Genomic DNA, 16,278 nt, shown 5'->3' with positions numbered 1-16,278 from the left:
ATATATCTATAAATAAATATAAAAATATTTAAATCTATAAATCAATAAAGATCAAATTTGCAAAGAAATGCATACATTTATTATAATACATGCTTATTTATAATTTATAATAATACGTGTGTATTTATTCATGTATTTTTTTATTTATGCATTTATTTCTATATTTATTTATTTATCTATCTATTTTTGTATTAATTTATTCATGTATTTATGCATTTATTTGTGTATTTCTCTTAATGTGTGCAAATCATGGGGTGGGTCTGGATGCCGCTGCTGTAAGGTAATAAAATAAAGATCAAATTTGCAAAGAAATGCATGCATTTATTATAATAAGTTAATTTATTTATTTATGTAGTGATTTATTTATGTGTTTTTTCTTATTATTTAAACGCAATAAAAATGCGACAAAAATTAATCCAAAAAATGACAAAATTTTGAAAATAAAAACAACATAAAGTGACACGACACAGCAACAACGCGAGGAAAAAAATAAGTTTTGCGGGTCTTAGCTTTCAAATGAGCTGGTACACAGGCCTATAGTAGGGCTGAAACAACTAATTGATTAATCGACAACTAATCGATTTCTAAAAAAGTTGTCAACTATTTCAGTAATCGATTAATCGTTTTCTAGCAAACACAGATTAAAATAGAGCAAAAAACCCATGACAATTATGTATTTTGGATGAAAACCTACTTTGTTTTTAAAGTGAGGGTCTGTAGTGTTTTGTACATTATACATTTCATAAATATCTGTCTGTGTCGTCCAATCAGAAATCAGAATTAGCACAAAGAGCCTCCTACAAACGTTTACTTTAAGTTTATTCCATCAACATGTCCTCAAGCGGTGTCACTTTAGCTTCTGTGATAAAAAAAGATGAAGAAATACAATTTCCATGCCCCTTTCACAGCCAAGCGATTAATCGATTAATCGTAAAAATAATCGGTAGATTAATCGATTACCAAAATAATCGTTAGTTGCAGCCCTAGCCTATAGCCATAGAGGACAGCATGCATTCAGTTTCTACAGGTGGTAAGAGGTTAATGTATGCAAATCATGGGGCGGGTCTTGAGGCCGCTGCTGTGAGGTCATTGGTTAATCTTTCTCCATGCACACAGATAGTAGAGATAACTATCTGTGCCACTGTCAGACTGAAGCAGAGCTCATGTTTGTCAGTGTCTGTGCTGGAAAAGGCGTCTGAAATCAGTCTGTGCTTAGGTTAACCAATGAGCTTACAGCAGCGGCCTCAAGACCCGCCCCCTGATTTGCATAGATTAAGAGAAATACACAAATAAATACAGAAATACATGAATAAAAAAATGAATACAAAATACAGAAATAGATACAGAAATAAATAAATTAATACAAAATAAATAAATAGATACAGAAATAAATACATTAATACATAATAAGTAAATACAGAAATAAATAAAAAAATACATGAATAAATACAAAATAAATAAAGAAATATATTAATACAGAAAGAAATAAACAGATACATAAATAAATAAATGAATACAAAATTAATAATACAGAAATTTAAAAAAAATACATAAATAAATAAATAAAAAATATATAAAAAAAATAAATGCACTTATAATAAATGCATGCATTTCTTTGCAAATTTGATCTTTATTTTATTTTATTTTTTATATATTTTTATTTATAGATATATTTATTGTTTTGGCAGCCACGGTCCTCCATACTTTTTTGTTGTGTTTTTAACAATCAATTCAATTCAACTTTATTCCGGACTCGTAGTCCATTCAAAATGAAATAAAAAACAAGACAAACAATTAAAATGGCATTTTAAAAAGACAATCATGCCAATGCCTCCACAAGTCAGATTGATAACGTGTCGCACTGTATTTTATATTTGTGAGGTACAATATTATTTCATTTTCAGACACATAAAGCTGTACATCAAAGTTCGCAGTACGGCCTGTACATGTTCACTCTGGCATTGACAAACATTTCTGAGGCACTTGACCATCTCGGCTTCTTCAAAAGCTCACGCAGAGCATCGTTATCGGCTCCTGCAGCTGCACATGCTTTCTTATACTGAGTCCAGAGATGAGCCGTGTACAAGGGAGTACAGTACGCTTTCAGTCAGCTTTACTGTCTCTGCACAACAGCCAAAATTCCGCGCCAGAGTATTAGCCTGGGCAGACAACACTCTGCATTGTCTATAGATATCATCATCATCATCATCGCCATCATCATCATCATCATCATCATCATCATCGTCAGACATGTCCTCAGTGATGATGTGCCCGAGGTACAACATGTAATACATCATTACACAAATAAAAGTTGGGAAAAGTCATGTTCTTGTCTTCCTTGGTTTTACAAATCGTAACTCTTCAAACTGTTATACTTAACCCCTTAACTCCGACCTGAACCGAGCACATTTTCTCCAGTTTGGCTTTACCCCAGTCCAAAAGCTTCTGGAAAAATGACAAAAAAGTGACAAAAAAGTGAGAAAACATGGGCAAAAAGGTGACAAAAAATTGATGAAAAAGTGGCAAAAATGTCACAATAATGTCACAAGAAATTGACAAGAAATTGACGGAAAAATGACCAAAATGTGACAAAAAATGACCAAAATGTGACCAAAAAATGACAAAAATTGGATGAAAAAATTACGAAAAAATAACAAAAATTGTGATAAAAACTGACAAAAAAATGACAAAAATTTGATAAAAAATTTGACAAAAAATGACAAAGAAATTACAAAAAATTGATAAAAAAAATTACGAAAAAATTACCAAAATGTGACACAAAAAAATTACAAAAATGTGACAAAAATGAGTTGAAACCCTCCCCAAAAAAATGATGAAAAAAAAAATCTGATGACGTGAGGAAAAAGATCCTCTCGGTTCAGGCGGGAGTTAAGAGGTTCATGTCATGTTCCAGACCATAGGTAGAGCAGATACTGAGGAGCAGCTGTAAACCAGCTGTACTTGGACTAAAGGCTTTGAGTTTAGTCGACAGTTTGTCTAAATACAGGTTAAATAACACTGGGGACAGAACACCCCCCTGTTGGACCCCATTGCTCACTGGCCAGATACACTTTTCCCCCATTTAATTTGCACTGTTCGCTGTAAGTACCAATATGCTAAAAAAAAACATAACTGGGTATACCTTTTTGAAAGTCAAACTGGAGAAGAGGTTAGATGGACCAATATATAAGAATTACAAAGAACTACAGTGTGATAGGCCTAAAGGTTTGTATCTACGTCCCGGGTCTTTTCTGTGTTTCTAGAAACAGAAATAGGTTAGAGGAGTCGTCTGAGTCAAACATTCACCTGGCCCTGCCCACACATTTCTTATTATTTTATTATAGCATCATAAATATCATGTTACTGCTGTGTATGTGGAGCAAAGACACAGAGCTACAGTGTCAAGCTCCTCAGACCCACAGACTTCACAACAGTGCTGGAGAAAGACTCTCAGACCTCGCTCCTTTTTCTCTCCGGGACTATAGCGCCGCGGACGCCGTCATGGGGACCAGACCCAACTGGGACAACCCGGTGCAGTTCTTCATGGCCTGCGTTTCGTACGTGGTGGGACTTGGCAGCGTGTGGCGCTTCCCGTACCTGTGCCAGATGCACGGAGGAGGTGAGCGCTGCGTGGTCATCAGCATGCCTTCATTTTGTGTTTTCTTCTTCTTGTTGTTGTTGTTTCATTCTGGTCTTGAGTGAAGTGTATCAGTATCAGTAACATTGTAAACAGTCTATAGTTTAAAATGGAGTCAGTGCGGCGAAGAATCCTATTGTGGTAAATTGTGGTGAATACTGGACCTGGTTTATGGCTAATATCGCAGTAATGGCTGGACCTATATTCACATGAAACAAAAACTGTCACAGAGTCGAGCATCTTCTCTCTCAGAACATATGAACTAAGGTCACGTGAAGGGGCACGGTTCATCTGGTTGGTTGGTTGGTCGGGTCGTCTGGTTGGTTGGTTAGTCAGGTCGTCTGGTTGGTTGGTTGGTCGGGTCGTCTGGTTGGTTAGTCAGGTCGTCTGGTTGGTTGGTTGGTCGGGTCGTCTGGTTGGTTGGTTGGTTGGTCGGGTCGTCTGGTTGGTTGGTTAGTCGGGTCGTCTGGTTGGTTGGTTGGTCGGGTCGTCTGGTTGGTTAGTCAGGTCGTCTGGTTGGTTGGTTGGTCGGGTCGTCTGGTTGGTTGGTTGGTTGGTCGGGTCGTCTGGTTGGTTGGTCGGTCGGTCTAATTGGTTGGTTGGTTGGTCGGTCGGGTCGTCTGGTTGGTTGGTTAGTCGGGTCGTCTGGTTGGTTGGTTAGTCGGGTCGTCTGGTTGGTTGGTCGGTCGGTCTAGTTGGTTGGTTGGTTGGTCGGGTCGTCTGGTTGGTTGGTCGGGTCGTCTGGTTGGTTGGTTAGTCGGGTCGTCTGGTTGGTTGGTTGGTCGGGTCGTCTGGTTGGTTGGTTGGTTGGTCGGGTCGTCTGGTTGGTTGGTTGGTCGGGTCGTCTGGTTGGTCGGTCGGGTCGTCTGGTTGGTCGGTCGGGTCATCTGGTTGGTTGGTTGGTTGGTTGGTCGGGTCGTCTGGTTGGTTGGTCGGGTCGTCTGGTTGGTCGGTCGGGTCGTCTGGTTGGTTGGTTGGTTGGTCGGGTCGTCTGGTTGGTCGGTCGGGTCGTCTGGTTGGTCGGTCGGGTCGTCTGGTTGGTTGGTTGGTTGGTCGGGTCGTCTGGTTGGTCGGTCGGGTCGTCTGGTTGGTTGGTTAGTCGGGTCGTCTGGTTGGTTGGTCGGGTCGTCTGGTTGGTTGGTTGGTTGGTCGGGTCGTCTGGTTGGTTGGTTGGTTAGTCGGGTCGTCTGGTTGGTTGGTTAGTCGGGTCGTCTGGTTGGTCGGTCGGGTCGTCTGGTTGGTCGGTCGGGTCATCTGGTTGGTTGGTTGGTTGGTTGGTCGGGTCGTCTGGTTGGTTGGTCGGGTCGTCTGGTTGGTCGGTCGGGTCGTCTGGTTGGTTGGTTGGTTGGTCGGGTCGTCTGGTTGGTCGGTCGGGTCGTCTGGTTGGTTGGTTAGTCGGGTCGTCTGGTTGGTTGGTCGGTCGGGTCGTCTGGTTGGTCGGTCGGGTCGTCTGGTTGGTTGGTTGGTTGGTCGGGTCGTCTGGTTGGTTGGTTGGTTGGTCGGGTCGTCTGGTTGGTTGGTTGGTTGGTTGGTGGTTGGTCGGGTCGTCTGGTTGGTCGGTCGGGTCGTCTGGTTGGTTGGTTAGTCGGGTCGTCTGGTTGGTTGGTTGGTTGGTTGGTTGGTTGGTCGGGTCGTCTGGTTGGTTGGTTAGTCAGGTCGTCTGGTTGGTTGGTCGGTCGGGTCGTCTGGTTGGTTGGTCGGTCGGTCGGTCTAATTGGTTGGTTGGTTGGTTGGTTGGTCGGTCGGTCTAGTTGGTTGGTTGGCTTGGTTTAGATTAGTTGGTTGAAAATATTACCTATTTACCTGGATAAGTCATAACAATCATCATCATTTTGTTTCAGCAAAGCAACAAATTACTGCTAAATAATTAACAAGTTTGTTTTATGTTAATGTTTAAGCGACTGACAGGAAGTGACAAAGTTAAAGGTACAGTTTGACTCATGACATAACATGGTCGGCGCGGCAACACTTCCTGTCAGTGTCCAATCAGGAAGTGAAACTATAAACAGTAAAAAAAGATAACCCATATATAAACATACATAATAAGGAAACCTGAGTACAATCTTAATCTTAAATGTTTGTGAAGGCTCTCAGTCGTCCAGGGAGAATCTATTGTAGAGAAGCTAAATCATCGACTGGACCGGGTTTTGGCAAGAAGAAGCTTCGGAAGCAAAACGTCCTCAACAATGTTTTTGTTTGGGTACTGAAATAGCATCGTTCAGGTGTTGATATAACCAAGATTTGTTAAAAAAAAAAAAAAGATCGATAACAATCAGGGACATTTTCTATTTGAAGAGGCCTTTCCAAAATGGTTTCTCCCATTGGTTATCGACTCCTGCTCCACTAGACTGTTACGAGGCTAAGCTCAGCGATGTTCATTTGTTCATTCATAAACGTATAAAGTTCTTTTAACCAGTCGGGATCAGAGTTGTTTTCCTTCATCTGTGTGTGGTGTGATAAGGCTGAAAGCTGTGAGACTTGATTATATCAGGTGCAAAGTGTGATTCAACGATGGCTAATCTGTAACACCTTTATGGGATGTGTGAGTGTTGTTTTCCTTTGGTCGTAAGGAAAAAAACAACGTAAGATAAGATACAGGTCGCTTTGTTGATCCGCAAAGGAAATTCAGTTCTTCGGCTTCCATTAGTCACTCATAACAAGAACGAGATTAGAGAAGTCGTAAAAAATAACTTTGAAGACGATCTATAAATAGGAGAGTGCAATTAATGAATAGAACTGTGTATTCAGTATTAGTAATGCTACCCCCAGTTTGCTCGTCCACACACGGAGGCTACCCACGATGCACCGAGGGAACATAGGTCAGACCCAGGCTAAAGGGTCAGTCTAAGGTTCCCAGATACAGTGGGGCAAAAAAGTATTTAGTCAGCCACCAATTGTGCAGGTTCTCCCACTTAAAATAATGACAGAGTAATTTTCATCACAGGTTCACTTCAACTGTGAGAGGCAGAATGTGAAGAAAAAAATCCAGGAATTCGCATTGTAGGATTTTTAAAGAATTTATTTGTAAATGATGGTGGAAAATAAGTATTCGGTCACTTCAAACAAGGAAGATCTCTGGCTCTCACAGACCTGTAACTTCTTCTTTAGCTCCACTCGTTACCTGTATTAATGGCACCTGTTTGAACTGGTTATCTGTATAAAAGACAACTGTCCACAGCCTCAAACAGTCAGACTCCAAACTCCACTATGGACACCAGGAAAAGAATTGTAGACCTGCACCAGACTGGGAAGAGTGAATCTACAATAGGCAAGCAGCTTGGTGTGACAAAAATCAACTGTGGGAGCAATTATCAGAAAATGGAAGACATACAATAAACAGATCAATGACGTTTTAAAATCGGGTTTTTATCATCTTCGTCTTTTATCCAAAGTTTAGTCGTTTTTATCTTTTAATCTTTTTGAGCAAGTCGTGCACGCTTTTATTTCAAGTTGTCTGGACGACTGCAACGCACTTTACTCGGGCATCGGCCATAAAGCACTTTCCCGCTTGCAGTTAGTCCAGAACTCCGCGGCACGACTTTTAACAGGGACCAAAAAACGTGAACATATCACCCCTATCCTTGCGTCTTTGCACTGGCTCCCTGTTCATTTTAGAATTGATTTTAAAATGTTGTTCTCTGAATGGACTGGCCCCGCAGTATATCACAGACCTCATCCAAATTTACCGCCCCCCCCCACGCGCTTTGAGGTCCGAGGGCCAGCTCCAACTCGTGGTTCCGAAGACGAACCGCAAAACCAGAGGGGACAGAGCGTTCTAAGCTGTGGAACGCTCTGCCCCTTCACGTCCTTACGGCCCCCACCCTGGAGTGTTTTAAATCTCGTCTTAAGACTCACTTTTATTCTCCGGCTTTTAGCACCGCGTAAGTTGTGTGGTCCCCTGTGTCTTTTTATTTATTTTTTATTGAGTTTTATTCTTATTTATTCTTTTAATGTGTTTTTATTGATATTTATTCTTTTAAATTGTTTTGTGCATATTTATTGTTGGTAGAGCTCATTTGTATTGTTTTGGTTTTATTGATTTTTTTGCATGTGCAGCACTTTGGAAACGCTTTGTTGTTTAAATGTGCTATATAAATAAAGTGGATTGGATTGGATACAAGACCACTGATAATCTCCCTCGATCTGGGGCTCCACGCAAGATCTCATCAAAATGATCATGAGAACGGTGAGCAAAAATCCCAGAACCACACGGGGGGACCTGGTGAACACATTCTGTCTCTCACAGTTGAAGTGGACCTATGATGAAAATTACAGACCTCTGTCATTATTTTAAGTGGGAGAACTTGCACAATTGGTGGCTGACTAAATACTTTTTTGCCCCACTGTACCAGCGGCTCGGGCACATGTTTTGGCTGAAGTCTTTTGGCGTGGCTGCAGTAGAGTCTCGCCCAGAGTGAAGCTGCGGAGGCCTCTCTTTTCCACCAAGCTGGTGCCGGTGCTGGTTCTGGGCCAGTTCCACTTTCAGAACCGGTTCTTTCGTTTTCCACTGAAAAAACGCTGGCTCTTGGTTCCAAAATCTGGTGCCGGTTGGGAACCAATTAAAAGCTGGACCAAGAAACGAGCACCAGTGATGTCAGTGGCTGGGGGCGTGGCTCTCTCCTCCAACAAACAATCAATATTAGTTAGTTTGTGCTTGTAACTTTCTGGAGAAGCCAAAACAGTCTCTGTGGAGGAAACTGTTGTTTTGCTTTATGCTCTTTTGCTAAAACAAGAGTTAGAAAGAAGAAATCAAAATGTTAACGGCTGCTGTGACTGAAACATAAACTTATTTTTCTGTATTTTATAACCAGAAGTGGCTGTAGTAAGATGTTACTCCATTTTTGATGTTGACTTCCCAAAGCGTTGCTATGACAATAGGCACAGCTCTCATTTTGGTGGAAAAACAAGTCAGTATGGAACCAACCCGGCACCAGAACCAGCTCTGAACCAGCTCTGAGCCAGCCCAGAACCAACACCTTGGTGGAAAAGCCCTATCTGACTGTGGTTTGTGCAGGGGGCTTCCTGATCCCCTACCTGCTGATGCTGTTCCTGGAGGGGATGCCTCTCTTCTACCTGGAGCTGGCCATCGGGCAGAAGATGCGCCTGGGCAGCATCGGAGCCTGGACCGCCATCAGCCCGTACCTGGGGGGAGTGGGTGAGTGACTGGTTGGATAATGAGGGGTGTTTTACTCTGCATCACCGATATTGGTGCTTGAAATGCTAACATACAGAGACTCTTCTGTCCCCGATGCTCAGGCGTTGCCAGTGTGGTCGCCTCTCTCTACCTGATTCTCTACTTCAACATCATCAACAGCTGGAGCTTCTGGTACCTCTTCCACTCTTTTCAGGTGAGCATCCACAGTGTGCACACCCCAGGCAGAGGGTCTGATGTGTGGACAGGGGACAAATGCACCCAGACACCACAGAACTAGCCAAAAAAGGACATTTGGGGCAGTGTGGTACAAGCATGCAGCTCACAACAATAGGGTTTGGGTATGAGCCTCTTTTCCACCACTTTTTTATTCATAAAATATGTGCTCTTGAGTCCAATAACCGTGGTAACTGTGGACCATGACTGGCATCTGTCCATCCATTCTCTTGCACTTTATCCGGGGCCGTGTCATAGCGACTCTATGACCGGGGGAGGCGATCAGGAGGCGATGGAAACAGATGCCGGAACCACCTCAGCTGGCCCCTTTTGACACGAAAGAGCAGTGACTCTACTCCGCGCTCCTCCCGGGTGACTGATATGATATGATCATGTCCTTTCCGTCATTACCCAGATCTCATGACCTTGGGTAAGGGGAGGAACTTTGATCGACTGGTAAATCGAGAGCTTTGCCGCCCGACTCGTCTCACTCTTTACCACAACAGTCTAGCCAGATCTGGACAGTCCTCAGGGACTCCTCTCCCTGAGGGGTGTGATCTCCCTTCTTAAACAGAGGGACCACGTCCCCAGTCTGTCAATCCAAAGGCACTGTCCCAGTTTCAGAGTCGTGTCAGCCAAGGCAGAACCATCCATCCATCTTCTTCCACTTTTCCGTTTCCGGAACGTTTCCACTTTTCAAACCGGGCCTGTTGGTCTCTCATAAGGGGCTTCTGAACCGCTCTTTGTCTGACCCGTCACCTAGGACCTGTTTGCCATGGGAGACCCTACCAGGGTCACGAAGCCCCCAACAATATAGCCCCAAGACCATTCGGACACTCAAACCCCTCCACCACGTTAAGGTGGCGGTTCCAGAAGGGGCCAAGACAGAACCTCAAAACTGAAAACATGTTACCACTGTAGTTACCTCCTCTAAACGTTTTCGAGTTCCAGAGTAAACAACACCCTTAGATAAATATTATTCTGATAATAAATGATTTGTCTCCTGTGTCCAGCCGGTCCTGCCCTGGTCCACCTGTCCGCTCTCACCCAATGGATCACAGCTGCTGGAGGAGTGCATCGTGGCCTCGCCCACGCAGTACTTCTTCTACAGGGAGACTCTGAACATCTCCCCCAACATCGAGTACAACGGAGGGATCCACACGGGACAAGCGCTGTGCCTGACACTGGCCTGGTGCATGACCTTCCTGTTCTTTATCAACGGAGTCAAGTCCACCGGAAAGGTACCACACATCCCTAATTCTTTCTCATCTTTGTTATTCCTACTGCACTTTTCTGGACTGGGTCATTTGCAAATGCCAGTTTCTGCTCTGAGGTCCCACAAGTCTCCTGAAAGTCCCACTCTGCGTAGGCTTCTTTGACAAGCCCCAATTTCTAACCTCTCCTGCACCTGCAAACACATGAGAATCCAGATAGAACTCCTGACTTTTAAACAGTGGGTGACTGGTCCCACTGACTCTTGGTGCCCTGCTGATCTGTTACAGGTGGTTTACATCACATCGACCTTCCCTTACATCGTGCTGACCATCTACCTGATCCGCGGCCTCACTCTGCATGGAGCCACCAACGGCATCATCTACTTATTTACACCAAAGGTACAAAGTAATGCTAATTCTCCTCTCTCTGCTCTCCTGGTTTAGATGGAGGAGTTGCATAACTTCTCTCTCTGCTCTCCTGGTTTAGATAGAGGAGCTGGATAACTTCTCCTCTCTCTGCTCTCCTGGTTTAGATGGAGGAGCTGCATAACCTCTCCTCTCTCTGCTCTCCTGGTTTAGATGGAGGAGCTGGCTAACCCAAACGCCTGGATCAACGCGGCCACACAGATCTTCTTCTCGCTGGGATTGGGCTTTGGCTGCATCATCGCCTTCTCCTCCTACAACCAATACAACTACAACTTCGAGCGGCAGGCCGTCATCATATCAGTCGTCTGCAGCTTCACATCCATCTTCTCCAGCGTCGTGACCTTCGCCATCTACGGCTTCAAGGCCACCCTCAACTACGAGAACTGCCTGGACAGGTCAGAAACTGGGCTTTGCAGCAACTTCATGATGTTTCTTGTAGCTCTCCAGCTCATGCAGCAGCTTCAGATCATTCTGTGGAGCAGATGATGAACCACGTGTGAACCAGGCCTTTCATTGATTGATTGAGTAATTGATTGAGTTAGACCATTGTCACAAACACCTTGAACTGGCCACGAGATGATGGTTCGAGTGGAGTCAGTAGAACCTGGGAACGAAAGACGTAAACGTATCTTTAGACTGTACAATGGCCAAACCATCCATCGAGCTCGATGTTCTCCAGGAGCCTGAATGAGCCAGAAACAGCTGGGACAAGTGCAGAAGCTCAAGATAGTTGTCAGTAAGAGGGAACAGCTGCTGCCAAATGAAATGAACAATGTCGTCTTTTACTGGATTGAGTGTTGATGCAGGGAACTCACTGTTTAGGTGGAATGGTTGATTGAGCTCCTCTGGATGGTCCCATCAGTGTGTCCTTTGCTACTGTGACAGGGTGGTGTAGCTCGGTAGCTTTAGCGATATAAAACTAAAGCGTACAATAAGGTGACTGCGACAACGCCACCAGGTGGTCAGCCGGAAAATTACCATGAACAAAAGAACTACCAATAAGGTCACACAGGTTTGTTGAATAGATGACAGACACTTGTTCCATAGAGAAAATATAATAAGTTGATTTATTTTAGATTCTTTTGGTTGAGACAGTGTTTTTATTTATGGCATTTGCATTTCTGGATTCTTCTCCATCTCAAAACTGGAGTTGCAGAAGGCAAGTTTCGGAGTAAACAAAATTAAACTCCAAGAATAATTCAGAGAAGCAATAACTCAGAGCAACAGTTGGCCCACAGTGTCCCTGGGCTCCGTGTCACGAGTATCGTTTCTGACTTGGCAGGCCTGAGCGAGACGCTTTTAGGTCGAGTCCGGCGAGTCCGAAACTGGACGACAAGTTATGACAAGTTACGGCAGCTACGGCGGCTATGGCAGCCAACCACAGCGCAGGCTTCACATACACCGTGAGGGCATGCACACAGAGGCGGAGCCGGCACACAGAGGCGGAGCCAGCCCACAGAGGCGGAGCCAGCACACAGAGGCGGAACCAGCACACAGAGGCGGAGCCAGCACACAGAGGCGGAACCAGCACTTACAGGGCGCTTTACAGGGACACTGAGACGCACAACCAGGAAAAGTTTAAGTCAGGGAACGAGAGGCTAATCTGACCGGCCATTTATACACAGGGCGCCGCCAACAGGCGGGAGGGAGCACATGAGGCACATTGTAGTCACACCACCCTTTGTTCTTTAAGCGACGCCCTCAGGCGACTGGCGAAAAAGCACCGTTGCACCGTTGTTTGTAAGACACCAACTTCGTCTCGAGCAACGTTGTTAAGCCACTATTGAGCAACTCTTCAAGGCCGGGACAGAAACTATAATTGGTTTAGTTTAACTGATAGAATGTATTTGTAATGATCACTCTATGTGAGTTGTATATTAATGTAACCTAAAGTCTCACTACCCAAGGCGTGTAGAAAAGTCCAGTGATCATTGTTTAATGTAGTGATTAATAGATACATTTGATATGTGTCTGTGTGTGCATGTATCGATATCGGCAGATACTCAAACCCCCAGTATCCCAATCAGAACCAATAAACCTTGATCCGTGTATCTCTGGTTCTTTGTTTTTAGGGTGCGCCTTCTGCTCATCAACACCTTCAGCCTGGAGGAAAACCTCATCTCCCAGGAGAACGTGCTCGAGTGGGTGGAGAAGCTGAACTCCTCGTTTCCTTTGGAGTTTGCAGAGATCGCTGACAAAGTGGAGACCTGTGATCTCAACAAAGAGCTGGACACGGTGAGCTGTGGGTGAACATGAGGAGACCAGGATGAAAGAGCGTATATGTGCTTTGTGTCTAGCCAGTCTGTCTTCTCATGACCCGGTGCTGTTGTGTCCAGGCGGTGGAGGGCACAGGTCTGGCCTACATCGTGTACAGCGAGGCCATCACCAACATGCCCCTGTCGCAGATCTGGTCTGTGCTCTACTTCTTCATGCTGCTGTTGGTGGGCATGGGCAGCATGATCGGCAACGTGACGGCCATCACCACCCCCCTGAGGGACCTCAAGCTCTTCGCCAACGTGAGAGAAGAGCTGCTCAACGGTGACTCTCCGTTACGCTCTCCGCCAGTGTGTGGTCGTGTCGTGGTGTTTGATGACGTTTGTGTTCCAGGCCTGATGTGCGTCTTCTGCTTCCTGCTCGCGCTGGGCTTCACCACTCCCTCGGGGAACTACTGGCTCACCATTTTCAACGACTACGGCTGCAACTTCTCCCTGTTCTTCGTGGTGTTCATGGAGCTCATCGCTGTCAGTTACATCTACGGCCTCAAGAGGTGCGTCCTGTGTGTTCATGTGTTAAACAGCAGTCCGGAGGGCGTGGGATGAGGAGGGGTTAGCCTCATTTCTATTCCCATTTTGGTGCGTTCCATTTGCACCCGGAAGTCGTCATTTCCAACCTCCTCCTGGGAAATTAAATCTGGAGAGGTTGGACGATCCTCATGAGCTCAGACATAGGAAAACAGCATCACGACGCACGGTGTTAGCGGTAAATAAAAATACTCAAACACTCACCTGCTGTCTGTGACTCCGCTCCTGCACTGGAGTTGACCCTATACGGTTAAAAATGGACTGTTTGCTTTGCTGTTCCAATCCAACTTTATTAATAAAGCTCTTTAAAAACAACAACTCTTAGATTCAGCACAAGTAGCCTTAGGTAATATACAAAAAACACAAACTCTCGCTGGACGACCCTCCAAATAGAGCTTTTTCAGTCGGCTTCTTAAGTTAATAACTTTGATTACGAGTCATTAGGGTTGTTAAAGGGGCGGGATCTTGTGGTTTGTAAAGGTTTATGAGCTGCTTTTCCAAATGACAGGTTTTGTAAAGACGTTGAGGACATGCTGGGCCATCCGCCGAACTGGTACTGGAGGATCATGTTGGGAGGTGTCAGCCCCGTCCTCCTGTTGGCTGTGCTCATATTCTACATCATCAGCTACATCCAGGGCGGCACCCCCACCTACCAGGCCTGGAACAAGGAGCTGGTGAGGCTGGCACACAGCGGGGCATCTCCAGCGCCTCTGTACATGTTTGTAACGGTGCTGTGCTTTTCCTCAGGGTCGGTCGGAGCTCACGGAGTATCCGCTCTTTGGACAAGCCATGATCGGACTGTTGATAGTGTCGTCTGTCATGTGTGTACCAGTGACTGCTCTGTACGTTTACTGCAGGAGGAGACGGCCTGGAGGCAAAGAGAGAACATAGACCAACCACCAGCTCCACCAGAGGGGCCCTTTGGGGCAGGAGGACTCGCTCAAAGACATTATAAATGTCTGTCCTGGTTGGTCTACAGGCCGGGGGCCTCATTTATAAAGCTGCTCCTCTGCGCCAAAGGTGGTGTTTATATACACTGCTCACAAAAACTTAGGGCACACTCAAAAAACACAATGTAACTCCAAGTCAGTCAAATTTCTGGGATATCAGACTGTCCAGTTAGGAAGCCACGCTTATTATGAATCAGTTTCACTTGGTGTTGTGGAAATCACTCCAAAAGAGGAATGGTTTTGCAGGTGGTGACCACAGACCATTTCCTTGTCTTCATCCTTTGTACCGTATTTTTGGAACACTTTTGCATTTGTCCAGTGTTCTCACCACTAGAGGTATCATGAGGAGCATCTACAACCCACAGAAGCTGCTCAGGGAGTGATGCTCATCCAAAATGGCACGTCCATTCGTGCTGTGGCAAGAAGGTTTGCTGTGTCTCCCAGCGCAGTGTCCAGAGCATGGAGGAGATACCAGGAGACAGGCCAGTACACCAGGAGACCTGGGGGGGGGGGGCGACCGAGGTCAACAACCCAGCAGCAGGACCGCTATCTGCTCATCTGTGCACGGAGAAACAGGAGAAGCACTGCCCGAGCCCTACAAAATGACCTCCAGAGGGCCACAAATGTGCATGTTGGTCCTCAAACGGTCAGAAACCGACTCCATGAGGGTGGTGTGAGGGCCCGACGTCCACAAGTTGGGCCGGTGCTTACTGCCCAACACCGTGCAGCCCGATTGGCATTTGCCCGAGAACACAGCGATTGGCAGATTGGCCAATGGTGCCCTGTGCTCTTCACGGATGAGAGCAGGTTCACCCTGAGCACATGTGCCAGATGTGACAGAGTCTGGAGATGCCCTGGAGAACGTTCTGCTGCTGCAACATCATCCAGCATGACCGGTTTGGTGGTGGCTCAGTGATGGTCTGGGGAGGCATTTCATTGGGTGCCGCACAGCCCTCCATGTGCGAGCCAGAAGTTCCCTGACTGGCATTGGGGACCGGGATGAGATCCTCAGACCTATTGTAAGACCATATGCTGGTGCTGTGGCCCTGGGTTCCTTCTGATGCCTGATAATGCCAGGCCACATGTTGGCGAGAGTGTGTCAGCAGTTCCTGCATGATGAAGGTATTGATGTTCTGGACTGGCCTGCCCGTTCCCCAGACTTAAATCCAATAGAGCACATCTGGGACATCATGTCTCGGTCCATCCATCAACGCCACGTCGCACCACAGACTGTCCAGGAGCTGACTGATGCTCTAATCCAGGTCTGGGAGGAGATCCCTCAGGAGGACATCCGTGGTCTCATCAGGAGCATGCCCAGGCGTTGTAGGGAGTGCATTCAGGCACGTGGAGGCCACACACACTACTGAGGATGATACAGACTCGTTTTGAGGAATTTCTACAGAATCTGGATCAACCAGTGACCGGATTTGTCACTTTGATTTTGACTATAATTTTGGATCCAGACCTCCAGGGGCTGAGAATTTGATTTCCATTTATCATTCTTATGTTATTTTGTTCTCAACACATTGCCCTACACTATGAATAAAGATTTTCATCCAAAAAATCGAACTGATTGACATCCAGGATGTGTTTTTTGAGTGTGCCCTAAGTTTTTGTGAGCAGTGTATATATATATATATATATATATATATATATAAACATTGTGCTCCTCCACGCAAACCAAACCGCTGCCGTGCGAGGTCCTTACGTTTCAGAAACACTGCAGAGAGACGGGAGAGCAGCGACATGACGTGTCTGAGGAAGTCATGTTCGGCTTTTCAAATGGGTTTAGGTCCAAAGCCCGGGTCACACCCGGACACTGACCTCACCTCCCCCTCTGTCTCATCAGCCCCTCCCTCTCAGCCCCTCCCTCTCATCAGCC

The 16,278-nt window shown here is 45.7% G+C and overlaps 1 protein-coding gene across 1 annotated transcript; it reads left to right on the top strand.

Moving 5' to 3' along the window:
- Positions 1-3,501: 3,501 nt before the first annotated feature.
- On the top strand, positions 3,502-14,337 carry LOC306972741 (sodium- and chloride-dependent transporter XTRP3-like; the record flags this gene model as incomplete). Its single annotated transcript, XM_079569447.1, has 11 exons — positions 3,502-3,619; positions 8,652-8,792; positions 8,894-8,985; positions 10,019-10,246; positions 10,508-10,618; positions 10,799-11,040; positions 12,718-12,880; positions 12,982-13,183; positions 13,253-13,412; positions 13,955-14,120; positions 14,194-14,337. 11 exons carry the CDS (start codon positions 3,502-3,504, stop codon positions 14,335-14,337), a joined length of 1,767 nt encoding a protein of 588 aa, XP_079425573.1.
- Between the last annotated feature and the right edge of the window lie 1,941 nt (positions 14,338-16,278).

The sequence above is a fragment of the Gobius niger genome, assembly GCF_951799975.1.
Source record: "Gobius niger genome assembly, chromosome: 13".
NCBI classification, from domain to species: Eukaryota; Metazoa; Chordata; class Actinopteri; order Gobiiformes; family Gobiidae; genus Gobius; species Gobius niger.
The sequence above is the reverse complement of the archived record's forward strand: the minus strand, read 5'-3'. Positions and strand labels throughout refer to the sequence as shown.